Source organism: Gobio gobio (genome assembly GCF_949357685.1).
Source record: "Gobio gobio genome assembly, chromosome: 21".
NCBI classification, from domain to species: domain Eukaryota; kingdom Metazoa; phylum Chordata; class Actinopteri; order Cypriniformes; family Gobionidae; genus Gobio; species Gobio gobio.
Window position 1 is genome coordinate 9,762,541 of NC_137117.1, and position 18,468 is coordinate 9,781,008.

Here is an 18,468-nt window from a genome sequence, read left to right on the forward strand (position 1 = left end):
CAAAAGATTTTAGATAATAAGTTGACTTTTTCAGCAAATACTGAAGCCCTGTTTATGAGGTGGAAACAGAGATACTGTTTGAGGAAACTAAGGTCTTTAATGTGGATAAGCTATGTGTATGTTTTACAGATCTTATATTGAGTCGTTTTTATCCTTTTCATTGCTGTGCTGGTTCAATTCCATTTACATGAAAAATAAGAATGGTCTGGAAAAGATTGCAAGTCAGGGAAGTAAAATAATTGGGAAGAGGCAGATGAGTATGGCCCAGTTGTATCAAAGGCAGGTGTTGGGAAAAGCACAGAGTATATTGTCAGATGAGTTTCACCTCCTATTAGCAAAACAAACCGGTTTAGACATTCATTTATCCCCTCAGCTGTCAAATTTTTAAATGTTAGGTAACATTTTGTGGTTTGATGATCTTATGTGTTTTTATATGTTTGTATTGACTGTATGGTGATTATCTTATGCTTGTATGCTGCAAACAAATTGCCCACAGGAAATTAATAAAGATAAACTGAAGTGAAGATGCTTAAATTAGAAAAACAATAATGAAAGACAAAAGGCAGATGGAATGCAAAGAGATTACAGAAAATGTATTCATTTCAATAAGAGGACAGATGAACTCATGCTTGACCTTCAGAAAGAAACTAGATTGTGGCCTGTAGAGGGCAGTATGTACTTTCATACAACTGCTTCCACAAGACTTGATTATGAAATGAAACCTAAAATGTAATCGGTCCAGTGATATGACCTGGTATTTGTATATATTTGTAGCTTTTAATGCATAATGTAAAAAATAAAAAAATAAAACATGAATTCTTAAGTCTTCTACCTTACAATGCTGCTCATTTTGATTCCATGGGGACTTTAATGTTTAAAATTGATATGATTGAGAACTAAATCCACAATGTCTTATTAAATATAATAATAATTTATATAATAACACTTAAGATGGCTTTGGTGCACACAGGGATAAAAAAAAGTACCCCATGTGTGAAATGAAATACTCCTGGACATCTTGTTCAGATACATGGCATTCATGGATTGAAAAAATCTAAACCTGGCAGCCTGTGCTAGAAATCTTATAATGGGCTGTGTTTGGATCAAAAAACAAGCATCTGCAATGGCCATCCCAGTCCCTGACCTGAACACTATAGAAAATGAGTGATGAACTGAAGAGAAGAGCTGGGAATCTGAAGGATCTGGAGAGATTCTGTATGACCTCCAAACTCATCAGGCATTGTAGGAGAAGACTCGGAGCCGTTATCTTGGCAAAAGGAGGTCGCAAAAAGTATTTAATAAAAGGGGGCAAATAATTGTTCCCAATGTGTTTTGGAGAAACCACCCCCACCACCACCACTTTGCAAATGTTTTGAATAAAATATCTAAAGGATTAACAATGCAGATTTTAAATTGATCATATTCAACAAGGGGGCAAACACTTTTTCACACCACTGTTTTAAATTGTAATACTAGCTCACAATATAACTGTTTTTTACTATATTTGATCCAATAAATTCAGCCTTGGTGAGCAGAAGAGACTTCTTTCAAAAGCATTCAAAAAATCTTACCGGCCTCAAACTTTTGCACGTTAAGAGTACTGAATTGTTGTATAAAGTTTGTTGTCGCTGCTTTTTGATGCCAGACAGTATATGAGCATAAAAAAAATACTGAAGAAGAAAATCAGATCAGTTTCGTATCAGAAATACATTTCAGCCATTCAGTAATTAAGTTTGTGAGCTGTAGCTGTGGGTTCCTTTGGGAGCTGAGCCCATGTAATGAACACTGGCGCTTGAACATGATTAAGCAACAGGACTGCTTTAAGGAAGCTGATCTTCGAATGATTCTACACTATCGAGGCACAGCATGTATCTGGAAGGGTTCAGGACCAGACGAGACACTCATAGATCCTTTGAGACTCAGCGTTTGTCCCTCAAGAGGCAGGAAGTTGAAACGCTGCATCAGAGACGTGAAGAAGAGGAAGAGCTCCATACGAGCGAGCTGCTCACCCGGACACATTCTCTTACCTGGAAATCACAGTCTGGATCAGTAAATATGCTCATAATCTAAATTCAAGATGCTAGAGCTGTATGCACACGACCTACCTATTGAAAACGGGATGAAAGCGTCTTTCTTCAAAAACATGCCGTTTTCATCCTGAAAGTGGGCAGGGTTGAATTCATACGGAGTGCTGTACTCATTCTTATCCTGTAGGATTGTCTTTAGCAGCGGCAGCACTACCACACCCTGTAATAGCCAAACATATAGATTCATTGTAGCGGTATTATACCCTTTTACAAAGTCTTGATGTTGTTTTGGGGCTCTGTAGAATAGTTTTTCCTGCATGTGAACCGGCCGTTCCAGGCGGGACTCGAACCCGGGTCCGCCGGCATGAGAGTTGGACGCTCTAACAAGGTGGCTGAAGGCTGCAACCCCTAGCTTCAGTCGCTACAGCGTCTCTTGAGATCAGAGGAGTGAGGTTTACGCACACAGCGACTACTAGTTGGCCTCTGTTACACTCACCCCCTAAACCTCACCATCTGGGTCACGGCACCAATATAACCCTTCTTGTTCGCACCGCCCACTCCAAGCGGGACTTGAACCTGGGTCGTCCAGCCTGAGAGTTGGACGCTCTAACAAGGAGGCTAAAGGCTGCAACCCCTAGTGTCAGTCACTAGAGTCAGTCTTGAGATCAGAGGAGTGAGACTTACTCGCACAGCAACTACTAGCTGGCCTCCGTTACACTTGAATGCCCAGTCTGTCAGTAACACTGTTTAGTTCCTGTCTCTATGAAGTCCTTCCTTCTGAAAAGTGCAATGTGCTCTGATTGGTTGGCTGGACCGGTATGTTGTGACTCAACATGACATCGTGACTTTGCGTAAACATACACGGCACTTTCTAAAGCCAAATGGCGTGTTATCTGTACGCATTTTGAGCTATCCGCGTGTATGTGTATGCCGTGTGATTCCGCGTGTATGTCTACGCTGTGTTATTCCGCGTGAATGTAAATGGATTTACAACCCCAAATCCGAAAAAGTTGGGACAGTATGGAAAACGCAAATAAATAAAAAAAGAAGTGATTTCTAAATTTACTTTGACTTGTATTTCATTGCAGACAATATGAACACAAAATATTTCATGTTTTGTCTGGTCAACTTCATGTCATTTGTAAATATGCATCCTTTCCTGTCATTCAGACCTGCAACACATTTTTAAAAAAAAGTTGGGACAGGAGTAATTTAGGGCTAGTAATGAGGTAAAATGGTTAAATAATTATGTGATTTGAAACAGGTGATGTCAACAGGTGATTGTAATTATGATTTGGTACAAAAGCAGCATCCAAGAAAGGTCTAATCCTTTAGGAGCAAAGATGGGCCGAGGATCGCCAGTTTGCCAACAAATACGTGAGAAAATTATTTAAATGTTTAAAAACAATGTTCCTCAAAGAAAGATAGGAAGAGATTTGGATATTTCACATTCAACAGTGCATAACATGATTAAAAGATTCAAGGAATCTGGAGGAATTTCAGTGCTTAAAGGACAAGGGCGCAAGCCTAAGCTGAACAACCGTGATCTCCGATCCCTCAGGCGGCACTGCATCAAGAATCGTCATTCATCTAGAAGCGATATCACCACATGGGCTCAGGACTACTTTGGCAAACCTTTGTCAAGTACTACAATACGTAGTTACATCCACAAATGCCAGTTAAAACTGTACTGTGCCAAAAGGAAGCCCTATGTTAACAGTGTCCAGAAGCGCCGTCGACTTCTCTGGGCCCGGAGGCATCTGGGATGGACCATCACACAGTGGAAACGTGTACTGTGGTCAGATGAATCAGTATTTCAGGTATTTTTTGGGAGGAATGGACGCCGTGTGCTCCGGACCAAAGAAGAAAAGGATCATCCAGACTGTTACCAGCAACAAGTCCAAAAGCCAGGGTCTGTCATGGTATGGGGTTGTGTCAGGACCCGTGGCAAAGGTAACTTGCACTTCTGTGAAGGCAACATTAATGCTGAAAAGTACATAGAGATTTTGGAGCATAATATGCTGCCTTCAAGAAGACATCTTTTCCAGGGACGTCCATGCATATTTCAACAAGACAATGCAAAACCACATTCTGCACACATTACAAAGTCCAGGCTGCGGAGGAAGAGGGTACGGGTACTTGACTGGCCTGCCTTTAGTCCCGACCTGTCTCCAATAGAGAATGTGTGGCGCATTTTGAAGCGCAAAATGCGACAACGAAGACCCCGTACTGTTGCCCACCTTAAGACTTGTTTGCAGGAAGAATGGGACAAAATTACACCTGAAAAACTTCATCACTTGGTGTCTTCAGTCCCTAAAAGTCTTTTAAGTGTTGTGAAAAGGAATGGCAACATTACAAAGTGGTAAATGCTTTACTGTCCCAACTTTTTTGAAATGTGTTGCAGGTCTGAATAACAGGAAAGGATGCATATTTACAAATGACATGAAGTTGACCAGACAAAACATGAAATATTTTGTGTTCATATTGTCTGCAATGAAATACAAGTCAAAGTAAATTTAGAAATCACACTGTCCCAACTTTTTCTGATTTGGGGTTGTATAAACATCCTAAATTAGGTTTTTTTGAAAATGTAAAAATGCTGAATTTTTTCTTGTGATGGGTAGGTTTAGGGGCAGGGGCAGTGTGTGTGTGTGTGTGTGTGTGTGTGATGGGTAGGTTTAGGGGTAGGGGCAGTGTATGGGGATAGAATGAAACGGCGTTGATAAACACGCTAAAAAGCGATTATGCGTCTCTTCTGGCACAATATGGCTGCCGTCACATCATCCAGGTGGTGCTGCACATTGGTGGTGGATGAGGAGATTCCCCCCTTCTATGCCTAAAAAGCACTATATAAATGTAACAAATTAATTACAAAGGAGGCGTTTCAGGGAGTTCAGAAACACTGACACTGATATAGAAAATAACTTTGTGCTTTGGAACTTTTCAGAACTTTTTCATGCTCAAACAGCAACAATACAAACTAGAGAAAGAATCACGTAAAAAAGCACAATATACTTTAATTTTTTTCAAGTTGCACTGACCTTGTTTAGTCACACAAATGCTGTATGGTACATAAAATAACAATGTAATAACCTTCGGGATTGGTTGTCCTCTCACTGTTGTGTCCTTGTTGGCCACTCTTGGAGGTGTAAAGGTAATAATGTTTGCGAACCTCTGAATTTCATGGATCACAGCGTAGGTGTATGGAAGATTTGTCCGGTCATCCATTAGTGGTTGACGTGTCTGTCCAATCACCTGATCGATCTCAGACTGGACTTTCTCTGAAAGAAAATAGTCAACGAACAACATGTTGATGGTATTTTTTGAGGACAAGCAAAAGGAAGTCACATTTGTTAACTGACCGACATCCCACCTTGCACGTCTGGATACTTGACCATGAAGAGTAGAGCCCATCTGAGGGTATTAGAGGTGGTCTCTGTTCCGGCTCCAAACAGATCCACCACACAGTGCATCAGGTTCTCCTCTGTGAACTCTGCCTCGCTGTCCTTACACTGGGAATAATAGAACACAAACATATATATATATATATATATATATATATATATATATATATATACACAGTATCTCACAAAAGTTAGTACACCCCTCACATTTCAACAACCATTTTAGTATATCATCTCAAGGGACAAGGGACTCACTTTTGTTGCCAGCTATTTTGACAATAATGGCTGTATGTTAGACAGGTGAAGTGAATAACACTGATTATCTCTTCATCCCGGCACCTGTTAGTGGGTGAGATATATTAGGCAGCAAGTGAACATTTTGTTGATGTGTTAGAAGCAGGAAAAATTGGCAAGCGTAAGGATTTGAGCGAGTTTGACAAGAGCCAAATTGTGATGAATAGACGACTGGGTCAGAGCATCTCCAAAACTGCAGCTCTTGTGGGCTGTTCCCGGTCTGCAGTGGTCAGTCTCTATCAAAAGTGCTCCAAGGAAGGACCAGTGGAGAACCGGAGACAGGGTCATGGGCGGCCAAGGCTCATTGATGCACATGAGGAGCGAAGGCTGGCCCGTGTGGTCCGATCAAATAGACAAGCTACTGGAGCTCCAACTGCTTAAGAAGTTAATGCTGGTTCTGACAGAAAGGTGTCAGAATACACAGAGCATCTCAGTTTGTTGAGTATGGGGCGGCACAGCCACAGACCAGTCAGGGTGCCCATGCTGACCCCTGTCCACCGCCAAAAGCGCCAATAGTGGCACGTGAGCATGGACCGAGGAGCAATTGAAGAAGGTGGCCTGGTCTGATGGATGGCCGGGTGTGTGTGTGTCGCTTACCTGGGGAAAACATGGCACCAGGTGCACTATGGGAAGAAGGCAAGCCGGCGGAGGCAGTGATGCTTTGGGCAAACCCACCCATGTGAATGTTACTTTGACACGTACCACCTACCTAAGCATTGTTGCAGACCACGTACAGCCTTTCATGGAAACGGTATTCCCTGGTGGCTGTGGCTCTTTCAGCAGATAATGCTCCTGACACAAAGCAACAATGGTTCAGGAATGGTTTGAGGAGCACAACAATGAGTTTGAGGCGTTGACTTGGCCTCCAAATTCCCCAGATCTCAAGCCAATCGAGCATCTGTGGGATGTGCTGAACACACACATGTTGCCATACTGCCATGTTACAGAGAACTGCACCTAAGAATTTCACCACCGGTACACTTGTGTATATTATGTGTGACAACGAAAATAATTGAATTGTATTGAAGTGTATATTCTTACTCTTTAAAGTATATTTTGTACTACATTTTGGCTTTTGAAGGTTTATACTAAGAATATATTACATTTGAAAGGTTCATATTCTAAATAAATTGGTGGCATTTCAGCTCCAGACCTTATTTCACTAAGGAGAATTTGACCATTTCTTAACAAGTGGTTAAGACTAGTTGGCATGATCTGTAAGATGCTGTAACTACATAATCTCTGTAGGGCAGACATGAATATTCATAAAGGAGGTGCTAACGCAGTGGTCGGGAACCTATGGCTCGCGAGCCACACCTGGCTCTTTGACAAAAATAATGTGGCTCAGGTCTCTCACCCTTTACCAACAAATGATCGATAAAAGAAATTAGACACATCAACAGAGATCCGCTCTCTGCAGAAAAAAGCAGCCAATTACAATTCCCTTGTTGTACAGCCTACCGAAGTTAATGAAACATATGATAATAGCTAATATTCAAGTTGTACCGGCCATGCGCGTTCAGTGCTGTTCACGAGTGTCACGAGTCGCGACAACAAATAAAAACCCACTTACGTTTCTGTGGTAACAGCTTCTGCTCTGGGATTCAAGCAGCTGTGGCTTGTTTAAGGTAACCGAAAACCATTTTTAGAACAGCAGCGAAAATGTAAAAGTAGGCTATATAAACTTGAATATATCCTTTTATTGAAACTGGTGGTCTGCTGTGGAAAAAGACATTTAGAAACATTTCACACGTGGGTACTTTCGCTTTTGCCGCAGAGACCCTTGTGATAAATAAATGTGTATTAATGATAATCCACGCAGATTTCAGTTGACGAAAATTAATGATAAACGCACGATAAGTCGCGAAAGACAACTGAATTAGTGACAGGATGCTGTGCACACGCTCCGAGCGCAACACGGACAAGCACAGCTTTGTCCTCGGCTGCACGAAAAAATTAATAGGCTACAGAAATATATCAAAATGCCAAGTCGAGTATTCACGTAAACATAGTAGATGTTCACACACACAAAGAGGATTTATAACTCAACCTCACAAAGCCCTGCACAATTAATTCCATATTGCAACTTATTTATTGTTCGCTGCATATGTGTTTGTTTTTAGTTATGGACCTAATAATTACTATTGTTGAAATTTTATTGGGGAAAAAAGCATGTTTTTTAATAATAATTTAATATAATTTTTTACTGTGGCTCTTTTGGAAAAATGCATTAACCAAAAATGGAAAAATGGCTCTTTGGTCAAAAAAGGTTCCCGACCCCTGTGCTAACGCATGCTTTAACTCCCAATAAAGCAATCTTAAAGGAATTTAAATACACCAGGGCATCTTAGGACAACACTACCTTCTCAATTTCATCCAGATAGCAGTCAATGTAGTCTCTGGGGTCGGACGGGTCTCTCTCCTCCTTGTGTTTTCTGAATTCCTCCTGCATGAAGGGCTGAAGTTTAGACATGCTGGCGAATGCAGTCTGGTGTTTTCCTGGCAGCAGTGACATGAGGGTTGGAAACTCATTATATAACTGTAAAGAGACAAATAAAGGACAACATTTTTTTTATAAAATGCAACAATTTAACACGCACTACAATTCCTTGAATGAAACTGATGTTGATAGCACAATTTCATTTCAGTTGCATTGATTTGTGTTATTTTACTTTATATATTGTTAGCCTTGTGTATGACATTGTGATAGCAGGGTGAACTCGTACCCGACCCCAGTTGGAAATGGGCAGCTGTAACATGTCATCCACATACTTCTGCATCAGATGAAACTGATGGTCATCATACTCAAACCTGTGACCAAACACCAACCCGCTGATTATATTAGCCACGGCATTGGTCAAAACACGATGAGGGTCAAAGGGCAAACCTAGAAACACAACAACCAAATTCAAGAGTAATGCTATATGATTTAGAACAGAAAACCTGAAAAAAAAACATCCTTTCTAAAATACATAGTGGTGTCCAAGCGTTTCCATTCCATGCTGAATGCCACACATTTGCTCTCAAATTTACTCTAGATACGCATGTACAATAGTTAAACTATATTTATTTCATTTATTATTATTAGGCAAGGCAAGGCAAGTTTATTTGTATAGCACATTTCATACACAGTGGCAATTCAAAGTGCTTTACATAGAAATTAAGTTAAAATAGTCATAAGTGAAAAAAAATAAAACATATATATAGTATAACAGTTATAATAGGAATTAAAAGGAAATAAAAATAAAGATGACGCACTAATTATTAAAATTATTAAAATAGTATTTATTTTATTTATGATTATTACATATTTAATTAATTATGATTACAAAATATTTATTGATTTAATTTATTATTATTATTTTCAGTGTAGTCTCAGACTTTTGGATCACACTGTATTTATTTAAATAAAAAGAAAATTAAGGAAAGATGATTTATTTTAATTTATAATTGTATTTTTATTTATGATTACTACATTGATATATCTTTTATTTATTATTATTATTAAATATAATTTGTATTATTATTACTATAAACATTTCAATCGTAAAACTTTGCTTATTTGCAGATACAACCCCCCACTTTTGGATCTCACTGTATATATTTAAATAAAAAGAGGAAATTAAGGAAAGATGTGGTTTCCCCTATGTTTGACCTTCCAAAAAGACACTTGCACTTGCAGATAGTGGCCTCTAGAGGATAGTATGTACACACAGCCCTTCAAAACATGATTATCACACTGAACCAAAAATGTCATTCCCTGGGTATAATACATTTTTAGATTTTTTTTTTTAAGTGCATTCTTTGTATTCCTATTTTTTGGAGTTTTTAATAAAAAAATGACAGCAACTCTTGTTTGTGAAGAGAAAAAAATGGTGTTTGGCACTAAAATGATGCTCACTGACCTTGTTCAGTCTGTACAGAGTCACAGAGAAAGTGACACTCCTGAAGGATGGAGTTTTCTAGAGTTTTCTTCCCTACACCAAAGTATTTCAGTGTTGCCAGAGCAAAACGTCTCTGTTGACGCCACATGTGGCCACTTGACATAAATAGACCTACAAGGAAAGAATGATTTTATGTAATGATTTTGCCAGCATTTAATCCTGATTGGTTCACATCTGTGTACTTGCACAGACAAATGGCCTTTCAGTCCGCCAGAAAGGGTGGCACGACTGTCCATTTTGTCAGATTTTCTCAACTTAATAGCGATAGCGTTAGCCGGCAGGATACACAATGCTCTTTCCTGTATTTCAGGAAACTGAGGTTATGTTAGTAACCGGAGCACTCCCTTACAATACGGTTCACTTCAGTCTCTGACCCATATGGGGAACGCACTGCTAGCTTTGTGTATGACATTGTGATAGCAGGGTGAACTCGTACCTGACCCCAGTTGGAAATGGAAAGCTGCAAGATGTCATCCACATACTTCTCCATCAGTTAGAAGGTGCCCTAGACTCAAAGATCATGTTCAAGACATTCTGGGGGAGACTTGAATGTTCCCGTTGAGAGGCCATAAGTGGAGGCTCCACAACTCGGGTTGGGGTTGCCAGATTGATCCTTTCGCTTGGGAAAAGAGGTCCCTTCTCAGAGGGATTGACCAAGGTCCACGGACCATTCCCGGGAACCACGGCTGGTTCTGCTAGAGTGGTGCAATGAGTAAGACTGAGCATCTGTCCTTCCTGATTCGGCTGATGACCTAAGGGAGCAGTGCTACTGGAGGGAAGGCATAAAGGCGCAGACGGGCTTGAAGATGTGTCTTCACGCTGAAGGAGAGAAGATCTGACTAAATGGCCGTTTTGCGTCGTTTTCCCTTTCTGGCGGACTGAAAGGCCATTTATATGTGCAAGTGTACAGACGTGAACCAACCAGGCTTCAGTATCTGGGAAAAAACAGAGTTTCCTCATACGCATCAGAGACTGGCGCAATGCGAAGTGAACCGTATTGAAAGGGAACTTTTTCTCTATCTGTACCTTTCCCTTTATTGAGCTTGTCAACTATAGGGAAGTACGGCCGGTCTGTGAAGATGTCCGCCTGTTCCACAAACGCCTCTTTGAAAGTCTCGTATCCAGTGAGAAGTATGCAGGGCTTGCTTCCCAGATAAAGTGTGCTCACATCTCCATACCTCTCTGCAATCTGATCAACATGATTGTTAAGTTATACATTCACATAAAAAAATGTTACATATTTGTATGCGTAATGTGTGACTTACCCTCTGAAAGGAGCCCAGTGGATCACTAAAGCCTATATTTATGAGGTTTCCAAGGACCGGCAGAGGGAAGGGTCCCGGAGGCATGTTCTTTGAATGAACATCTCGCAGGTGTTTCACCAACAGCAGCACACACAGAAATATCAGGAATCCCTGAACATCGATCCACTGACCCATCAGCTGTGACAACACTGACGCCATGCTTACTGAGACCAGAGAGACCATTACACACAGACATTTAACTTACAAAGACATTTATAATATAACAAAAGATTTCTACTTCAAATAAACCCTGACAAAAAAAATCCCTTTTCAAAGTCTTGATGTTGTTTTTGGTCTCAACTAAAATAAGTTTTAATGCTTGAAAACACATTAATAATCCATTGTTGCGGCTCCTCTCTTCAGTCTGTCAGTAACGCTCTCTTTAGTTCCTGTCTCACTGAAGCCACCCCTAAAAAGCAATGTGCTCTGATTGGTGGGCTGGACCAGTGTGTTGTGATTAGTCAAGTGCTTAGAGTGTGTTTCCCGTCCTTTAAACCCGTCTCCGGCATGATGACTCAGATCTTTTGAATATTCCTATCTAATAATTGCCTCATCGACATGGCATTCTCAATAAACCCGTCTCCGGCGTGATGACTCCAATCTTTCGAATATTCCGATCTAACATGATTTCTGACCTGTAATGTTGCCAGAATCATAATCATACACTGTTTGTTCGTCGGCCAGAGGAGAACTGGCACCCCGACTGAGCCTGGTTTCTCCCAAGGTTTATTTTTCTCCATTATGCTCCTGGTGGAGTTTTGGTTCCTTGCCACGGTCGCCTTTGGCTTGGCTTGCTCAGTTGGGGACACTAAATATTCAACTAAATTACTGATCTGCCCGCATTGTCACTATATGATAATTGAAATGAGCTGATAACATCACCGTTTTCTCCAGAGCGGCTGTACAGCTGAATTAAATTCTGTTGCATTATCTTCCTGTTTAACACTGTGAAGCTGCTTTGAAACAATCGGCATTGTAAAAAGCGCTATATAAAATAAAGGTGACTTGACTTGACTTTACCATAACGCATTACCCGCCCCTTTATTTAGCGTTGGGCGGGAATTATTTAAATGAGGAGTATTGTGACATGTTTGTTCCTGGAAGAAAACTCAAGACTACAATGGAGGCCTTTCAAGGAGTTCAGAAACAGTGACACTGATACAAAGAATAACTCCCACTGGAAGGACTTTGTGCTTTGGATCTTTGCATGAGCATAAGAGAACATTAAAAACATTTTTAAAATCTTTGAACGGTAGTGTATACAGTGGGGAGAGCAAGTATTTGATACACTGCCGATTTTACAGGTTTTCCTACTTACAAAGCATGTAGAGGTCTGTAATTTTTATCATAGGTTCACTTCAACTGTGAGAGACGGAATCTAAAACAATTCAATCTAAAAAAAAACAGAAAATCACATTGTATGATTTTTAAATAATTGTTTTGCATTTTATTGCATGACATAAGTATTTGATCACCTACCAACCAGTAAGAATTCCGGCTCTCACAGACCTGTTAGTTTTTCTTTAAGAAGCCCTCCTGTTCTCCACTCATTACCTGTCTTAACCTGTTTGAATTCGTTACCTGTATAAAAGACACCTGTCTACACACTCAATCAAACAGACTCCAACCTCTCCACAATGGCCAAGACCAGAGAGCTGTGTAAGGACATCAGGGATAACATTGTAGACCTGCACAAGGCTGGGATGGGCTACAGGACAATAGGCAAGCAGCTTGGTGTTTCGCCGTGTTTGGAGGAAGAAGAAGGATGAGTGCAACCCCAAGAACACCATCCCAACCGTGAAGCATGGAGGTGGAAACATCATTATTTGGGGATGCTTTTCGGCAAAGAGCACAGGACGACTGCACCGTATTGAGGGGAGGATGGATGGGGTCATGTATGGCGAGATCTTGGCCAACAACCTCCTTCCATCAGTTAGAGAATTGAAGATGTGAGTGGCTGGGTCTTCCAGCATGACAACGACCCGAAACACACAGCAAGGGTAACTAAGGAGTGGCTCTGTAAGAAGCATCTCAAGGTCCTGGAGTGGCCTAGCCAGTCTCCAGACCTGAACCCAATAGAAAATCTTTGGAGTGAGCTGAAAGTCTGTATTGCCCAGCGACAGCCCCGAAACCTGAAGGACCTGGAGAAGGTCTGTATGGAGGAGTGGGCCAAAATCCCTGCTGCAGTGTGTGCAAACCTGGTCAAGAACTACAGGAAACGTATGATCTCTGTAATTGCAAACAAAGGTTTCTGTACCAAATAAAGTCCTGCTTTTCTGAAGTATCAAATACTTATGTCATGCAATAAAATGCAAATTAATCAGTAAAATCAGTTTACAGACTTCTACATGCTTTGTAAGTGGGCAAACCTGTAAAATCGGCAGTGTATCAAATACTCCCCACTGTACTTGTCTATAAAGTAGAGATGCAGCGATACTAAATTTCTCAGCCGATACCGATAGCCGATTATTCAGAATGATATTGGCCGATGCCGATAGTTTGACCTCTCCCAAATAATACTGCAAACTCTACAGAGAAGCCTCTCGTTTGGTACACAATAATATTGGATGCAATTAACAACCAATGTATTATATTAAACTGCTATTTATTTTCAGATATAACAGGCTAATTACACCCAAATGAAAAGGAAAGGTATTTTTCATAAGCACTTGTCTTCACGACAAATTTATTCAAGCATACATGTATAATTAACAGTAAGTAAGCTCCTCTCTAGTGTTTCTTTACTGCTAACTAACAAACTGTGCACATCAGATGCCTTTCCTGAGGTAACGTTAGGCTACATTTGTTTACAAGCTGTTTTACTGGCGTCTTTCCGCGGTTGAAACACAGATTGAGTGATTGCATACAGCCATGATACAGATTTCGGTAAGTTGTAGTTCATCTTTAAACATACCTTTTGATATTCATGTTTTTCAAGATATAACTTGTATTAAATTGGAAGAGATGACTCGCCATCTGTCACATCATATTTAGGAGCGTCAAAACGGCATTTATTGTTTGAATTTCATGATAAAATAAACCATCCATCCATCCATCCATCTTCTTCCGCTTTATCCAGGGCCGGGTCGCGGGGGCAGCAGTCTAAGCAGAGATGCCCAGACTTCCCTCTCCCTAGACACTTCCTCTAGCTCTTCCAGGGGGACACCGAGGCGTTCCCAGGCCAGCCGGAAGACATAGTCCCTCCAGCGTGTCCTGGGTCTTCCCCGGGGCCTCCTCCCGGTTGGACATGCCCGAAACACCTTCCCGGGAAGGCGCTCAGGAGGCATCCGGAACAGATGCCCGAGCCACCTCAGCTGTCCCCTCTCGATGTGGAGGAGCAGAGGCTCTACTCCGAGTTCCTCCCGAGTGACTGAGCTCCTCACCCTATCTCTAAGGGAGCGCCCAGCCACCCTGCGGAGAAAACTCATTTCAGCCGCCTGTATCCGGGATCTTGTCCTTTCGGTCATGACCCAAAGCTCATGACCATAGGTGAGAGTAGGAACGTAGATTGACCGGTAAATCGAGAGCTTCGCCTTACGGCTTAGCTCTTTCTTCACCACAACAGACCGGTACATCGACCGCATTACTGCAGAAGCTGCACCGATCCATCTGTCAATCTCCCGTTCCATCCTCCCCTCACTCGTGAACAAGACCCCTAGATACTTGAACTCCTCCACTTGAGGCAGGAACTCTCCACCAACCTGAAGAGGGCAAACCACCCTTTTCCGACTGAGGACCATGGCCTCGGATTTGGAGGTGCTGATCCTCATCCCAGCTATTTTTTAACTGCCAAATTTATTGTCGCGTTTACTTGACGTAAATTTAACACACACAGTAAGAGTTGCAGTTGGACACGTTTTTCTGCACCCTTTTGATTGACAGGATACCATCGGCCCTAATCATCGGCTGTTTTTATACAATTGGCCAATGTCCGTTAGTAAAAATCGGGCGATACATTGGTGCATCTCTTATATAAAGTACATTTATTTACCTAATTAATCTATAATAAGTACTGAGTTATGGACTGAAGACAGTTTTGAGGGTAGTGAGTGATAATTTAACACCAAAATGTTCATAAAATTAGATGAAAATCAAATGGTAAGCTACAGGTATATTTGTGGGGCATGTTTTCTCTCACATCTGAAGAATCAGTGAATGTCTACAGAACTAGGACATTGTGTATGAAACATGTCAGAGAGAAAATACTCCTAATTATCATACAGGTCCCATCGAGGAACTCAGACCTGATAAATCAATTCACACAGGACGTCATTTTACACGCTTGACCTTGTAGACGCACAACTGTTGCAGCGTCTGTCGCACCTGATATGCAGTGGCCTAGTTTCCCACCGATGTTATTGTTTTATTGTTAGCAGGCCAAATGCTTTACAGAAAAAGTCCCTTCAAGACTCCTTCAGCTCGATGTAAGAAAGACATTTGACAACTGTTTCCTCACTGAATAAACCCGAATTAAAAGTACAAGCAGGAGGCCTGTGGGGTCAGAAACACAAACATCTTAAATGTTAATACGGGCTAATCACGAGCACTTTTCCACTTGATCCCATTTGACGCTTAACTGCGGTAACATTTCGTCATTGTGCTAAAACACACTTCATTAATTTTAATAAGTGAGTAGGGGAGATAATTGGCTGCTCTCAAACTGAGGAGTGTGTTCATGACAAAGCAAGTACAAAATAGGGCTGTGCGATTAATCGTATTTTCGATTACAATTTCAGCTTCCAAAGATTATGAAAACAAGAAAATCGATGCAAAACCCTAATCGATGTTTCTCCCTAAGCCAAACTTAACATCCAAATCAGCCGAATAAGATGTGATGTAAAATGTGGGACGAGCTTGATATTAAACAGTGTTATTAAAAGCGCTTTAAAGGGTTAGTTCACCCAAAAATGAATATTAGCCCATGATTTACTCACCCTGAATTCATCCTAGGTGTATATGACATTCTTCTTTCAGACGAATGCAATCTGAGTTATATTAAAAATGTCCTGGCTCTTCAAAGCTTTATAATGGCAGTGAATGGTTGTGTCGTTTTTGAAGTCCATAAAAGTGCATCTATCCATCATATAACTGCTCCACACGGCTACGGGGGTTAATAAAGGCCTTCTAAAGCAAAGTGGTGCGTTTGTGTAAGAACAATATCCATATTTAAAACTTTATAGACTAAAATAACTAGCGTCCGGCGGTCAGCGGTACTAGTAGACTTGCGCTAAAAGAGTAAAAAGAGTATCGATTTTTAACATTTCAACCACATTTAAAATGACTCATATCATGAAATAACACTTTGATCATGTCATCCACCACTAATCATGATTTCAGTATTGACCAAAATAATCGTGATTTAGATTTTTGCCATAATCGAAAAGCCCTACTACAAAACTTTAACTTAATTTTGCTATTTTACAATAAATTTGCTATTTTACAATACATTTTTTTCAATCTCATTACACCAGCTAGATTTTAATAATACTTAAAATATAGAAATCAGAAATAGAAAACATTTAAGTCATTTAAAATTAATTAAAGGTGCAGTGTGTAAATTTTAGCGGCATCTAGCACGTGAGGTTGTGAATTGCAATCGCCCATTGATCACCCCTCCATTTCGAAGCACATGGAAAAGCTACGGTGGCCGACACAGGACAAAAAATGTTGTCGTCGTTTGAGAGAGCAGAGAGTGACTAGCACTCTGTAGAGAAGTTTGTCCGTTTAGGGCTACTGTAGAAACATGGCGGCTCAAAATGGCGACTTCACTGTAAGCAGACCCGCGGTGTATGGAGATAGAAACGGCTCATTCTAAGGTAATAACAACATAACGGTTCATTATGTAAGGTCTTTATCCACCACTGAAAACATAGTTATATATATATTATATTGCATTTCTGTCAATAGATCCTCATAAATATTACACACTGCACCTTTAATCAAATAACTAAGCCTGACCTGACTAATACATTTAATTCATTTTAGTATGAAAGACCATATTAACATGTTATGGTCTACCTTAATGTCATTTTATATTTAAGAAGTATTTAAATATTTCTAAGAACAAAACAAAAATAGAATTTAGCACTAATTTAAATTTAATTTGCCATTTCTATTACAAGCTCATGCAGATCCATATAAAACCCATGATGGGGAAACCCTGCGTCAGAGTTATTATATTACTTATTATTCAGAGTTATTATATTATATGTAACTTTATTTCTCTTTTATTTCAAGTGGGTGATTTTTGACAAACACTTAAACATCTGACAGTCCCTTCACGGTTAGACAGTTAAGTTAGCATAACAACACAAGTTGGACTTTTTTCTACTCACCCGAGTTTACACAACTTCAACAACAAGCAGCATCACTGATGTCAAACGATCGTTACCCTGCATAGATGTCGGTCAGGATATCTGTACTTACGAGAATGATGTTTATTTGTTGAACAATGGACGTTCGTGGAAATATATAAAACTGTAGTCGGTCTGCAAGGAAGAAACTGCGGATTGCGTAATGTTGTTGTGATGACGCAACGGCGCGTCCACCTACGCCCCGCCTACTTTTCAACGTCATAAAAAAAAAAAAAAAAAAAATATATATATATATATATATATATATATATATATATATATATATATATATATATATATATATATATATATATATATATACACACACACACATATATTCACACACATACATATATTAAGCATAACATTATGACCACTGACAGGTGAAGTGGAAGCTCAAATTTCTCAAGAAGTTAAAAATGCTAATTCATGCATTAACAGTAGAGGGCGCAGCTCTGCTGTGCTGCCATTCTGGATAATGGTAGAATAGGATGCAGGAGAAAAAAGTTTTACCAATAAAAACCAAAAATGTAGTAATTTTCATCATCAAAGGTCAGCAGCAAGATAGTGGTAAATGAAATATAAAGGTAGATTATGCATAAAAATAGTTGTTTTATTTAACATTTAATTATTGGAGGTTTGCATAGTACTCTGATTTTGAATTTGACTGATTTTATTTATTTTGAGGAGTACAGAATCTTTATTGTGCTAGTGAGATAAATAAATTCTCACATGTAGTCTAGAACAACAATAACCATCATGTTTACACACAACGCCTCTTCACTTATTTTCTCAACATGGGGGCAGGAGAGCTGTCAGTCAATTTAATGTGAAAAAGTAACTCAGATATTTTGTTGTAAATTTGAAAAGTAATGCGTTACTTTACTAGTTACTTGGGAAAAGTAATATTACGTAACTCAAGTTACTTGTAATGCGTTACCCCCAACACTGGCCGGGTGTGTGTGCGTGGCTTACCTGGGGAACACATGGCACCAGGTGCATTATGGGAAGAAGGAAAGCCGGAGGAGGCAGTGATGCTTTGGGCAATGTTCTGCTGGGAAACCTTGGGTCCTGTCATCCATGTGGATGTTACTTTGACACGTACCACCTACCTAAGCATTGTTGAGACCATGTACAGCCTT

At 40.1% G+C, this 18,468-nt stretch overlaps 1 protein-coding gene across 3 annotated transcripts; it reads right to left on the minus strand.

Moving 5' to 3' along the window:
- Window positions 1-130: 130 nt before the first annotated feature.
- On the minus strand, window positions 131-17,519 carry cyp2ae1 (cytochrome P450, family 2, subfamily AE, polypeptide 1). 3 transcript variants are annotated; one of them, XM_079802813.1, is made up of 10 exons: window positions 17,400-17,519; window positions 10,935-11,137; window positions 10,696-10,858; window positions 9,631-9,780; window positions 8,452-8,612; window positions 8,088-8,264; window positions 5,401-5,539; window positions 5,121-5,308; window positions 2,106-2,247; window positions 131-2,027 (listed from the first exon to the last, which is right to left on the minus strand). In XM_079802813.1, exons 2-10 carry the CDS (start codon window positions 11,130-11,132, stop codon window positions 1,852-1,854), a joined length of 1,494 nt encoding a protein of 497 aa, XP_079658939.1. In that variant the 5' UTR covers window positions 11,133-11,137; window positions 17,400-17,519; the 3' UTR covers window positions 131-1,851. The 3 variants fall into 3 exon arrangements, with proteins under 3 accessions (XP_079658939.1, XP_079658938.1, XP_079658937.1); XM_079802812.1 differs by having other exon boundaries at window positions 17,309-17,502; XM_079802811.1 differs by lacking the exon at window positions 17,400-17,519 and having other exon boundaries at window positions 10,935-17,292.
- Between the last annotated feature and the right edge of the window lie 949 nt (window positions 17,520-18,468).

What these genes read in the sequence shown, in the direction of transcription:
- cyp2ae1 (XM_079802811.1), bottom strand. Translation starts at nt 11,156, where the DNA reads ATGGTCTCTCTGGTCTCAGTAAGCATGGCGTCAGTGTTGTCACAGCTG. An exon ending in CACTGGGCTCCTTTCAGAGG is followed by an intron (nt 10,859 to 10,934) that starts GTAAGTCACACA and finishes CATGTTGATCAG; the next exon opens with ATTGCAGAGAGGTATGGAGA. An exon ending in CAAGTATCCAGACGTGCAAG is followed by an intron (nt 5,309 to 5,400) that starts GTGGGATGTCGG and finishes ATTTTCTTTCAG; the next exon opens with AGAAAGTCCAGTCTGAGATC.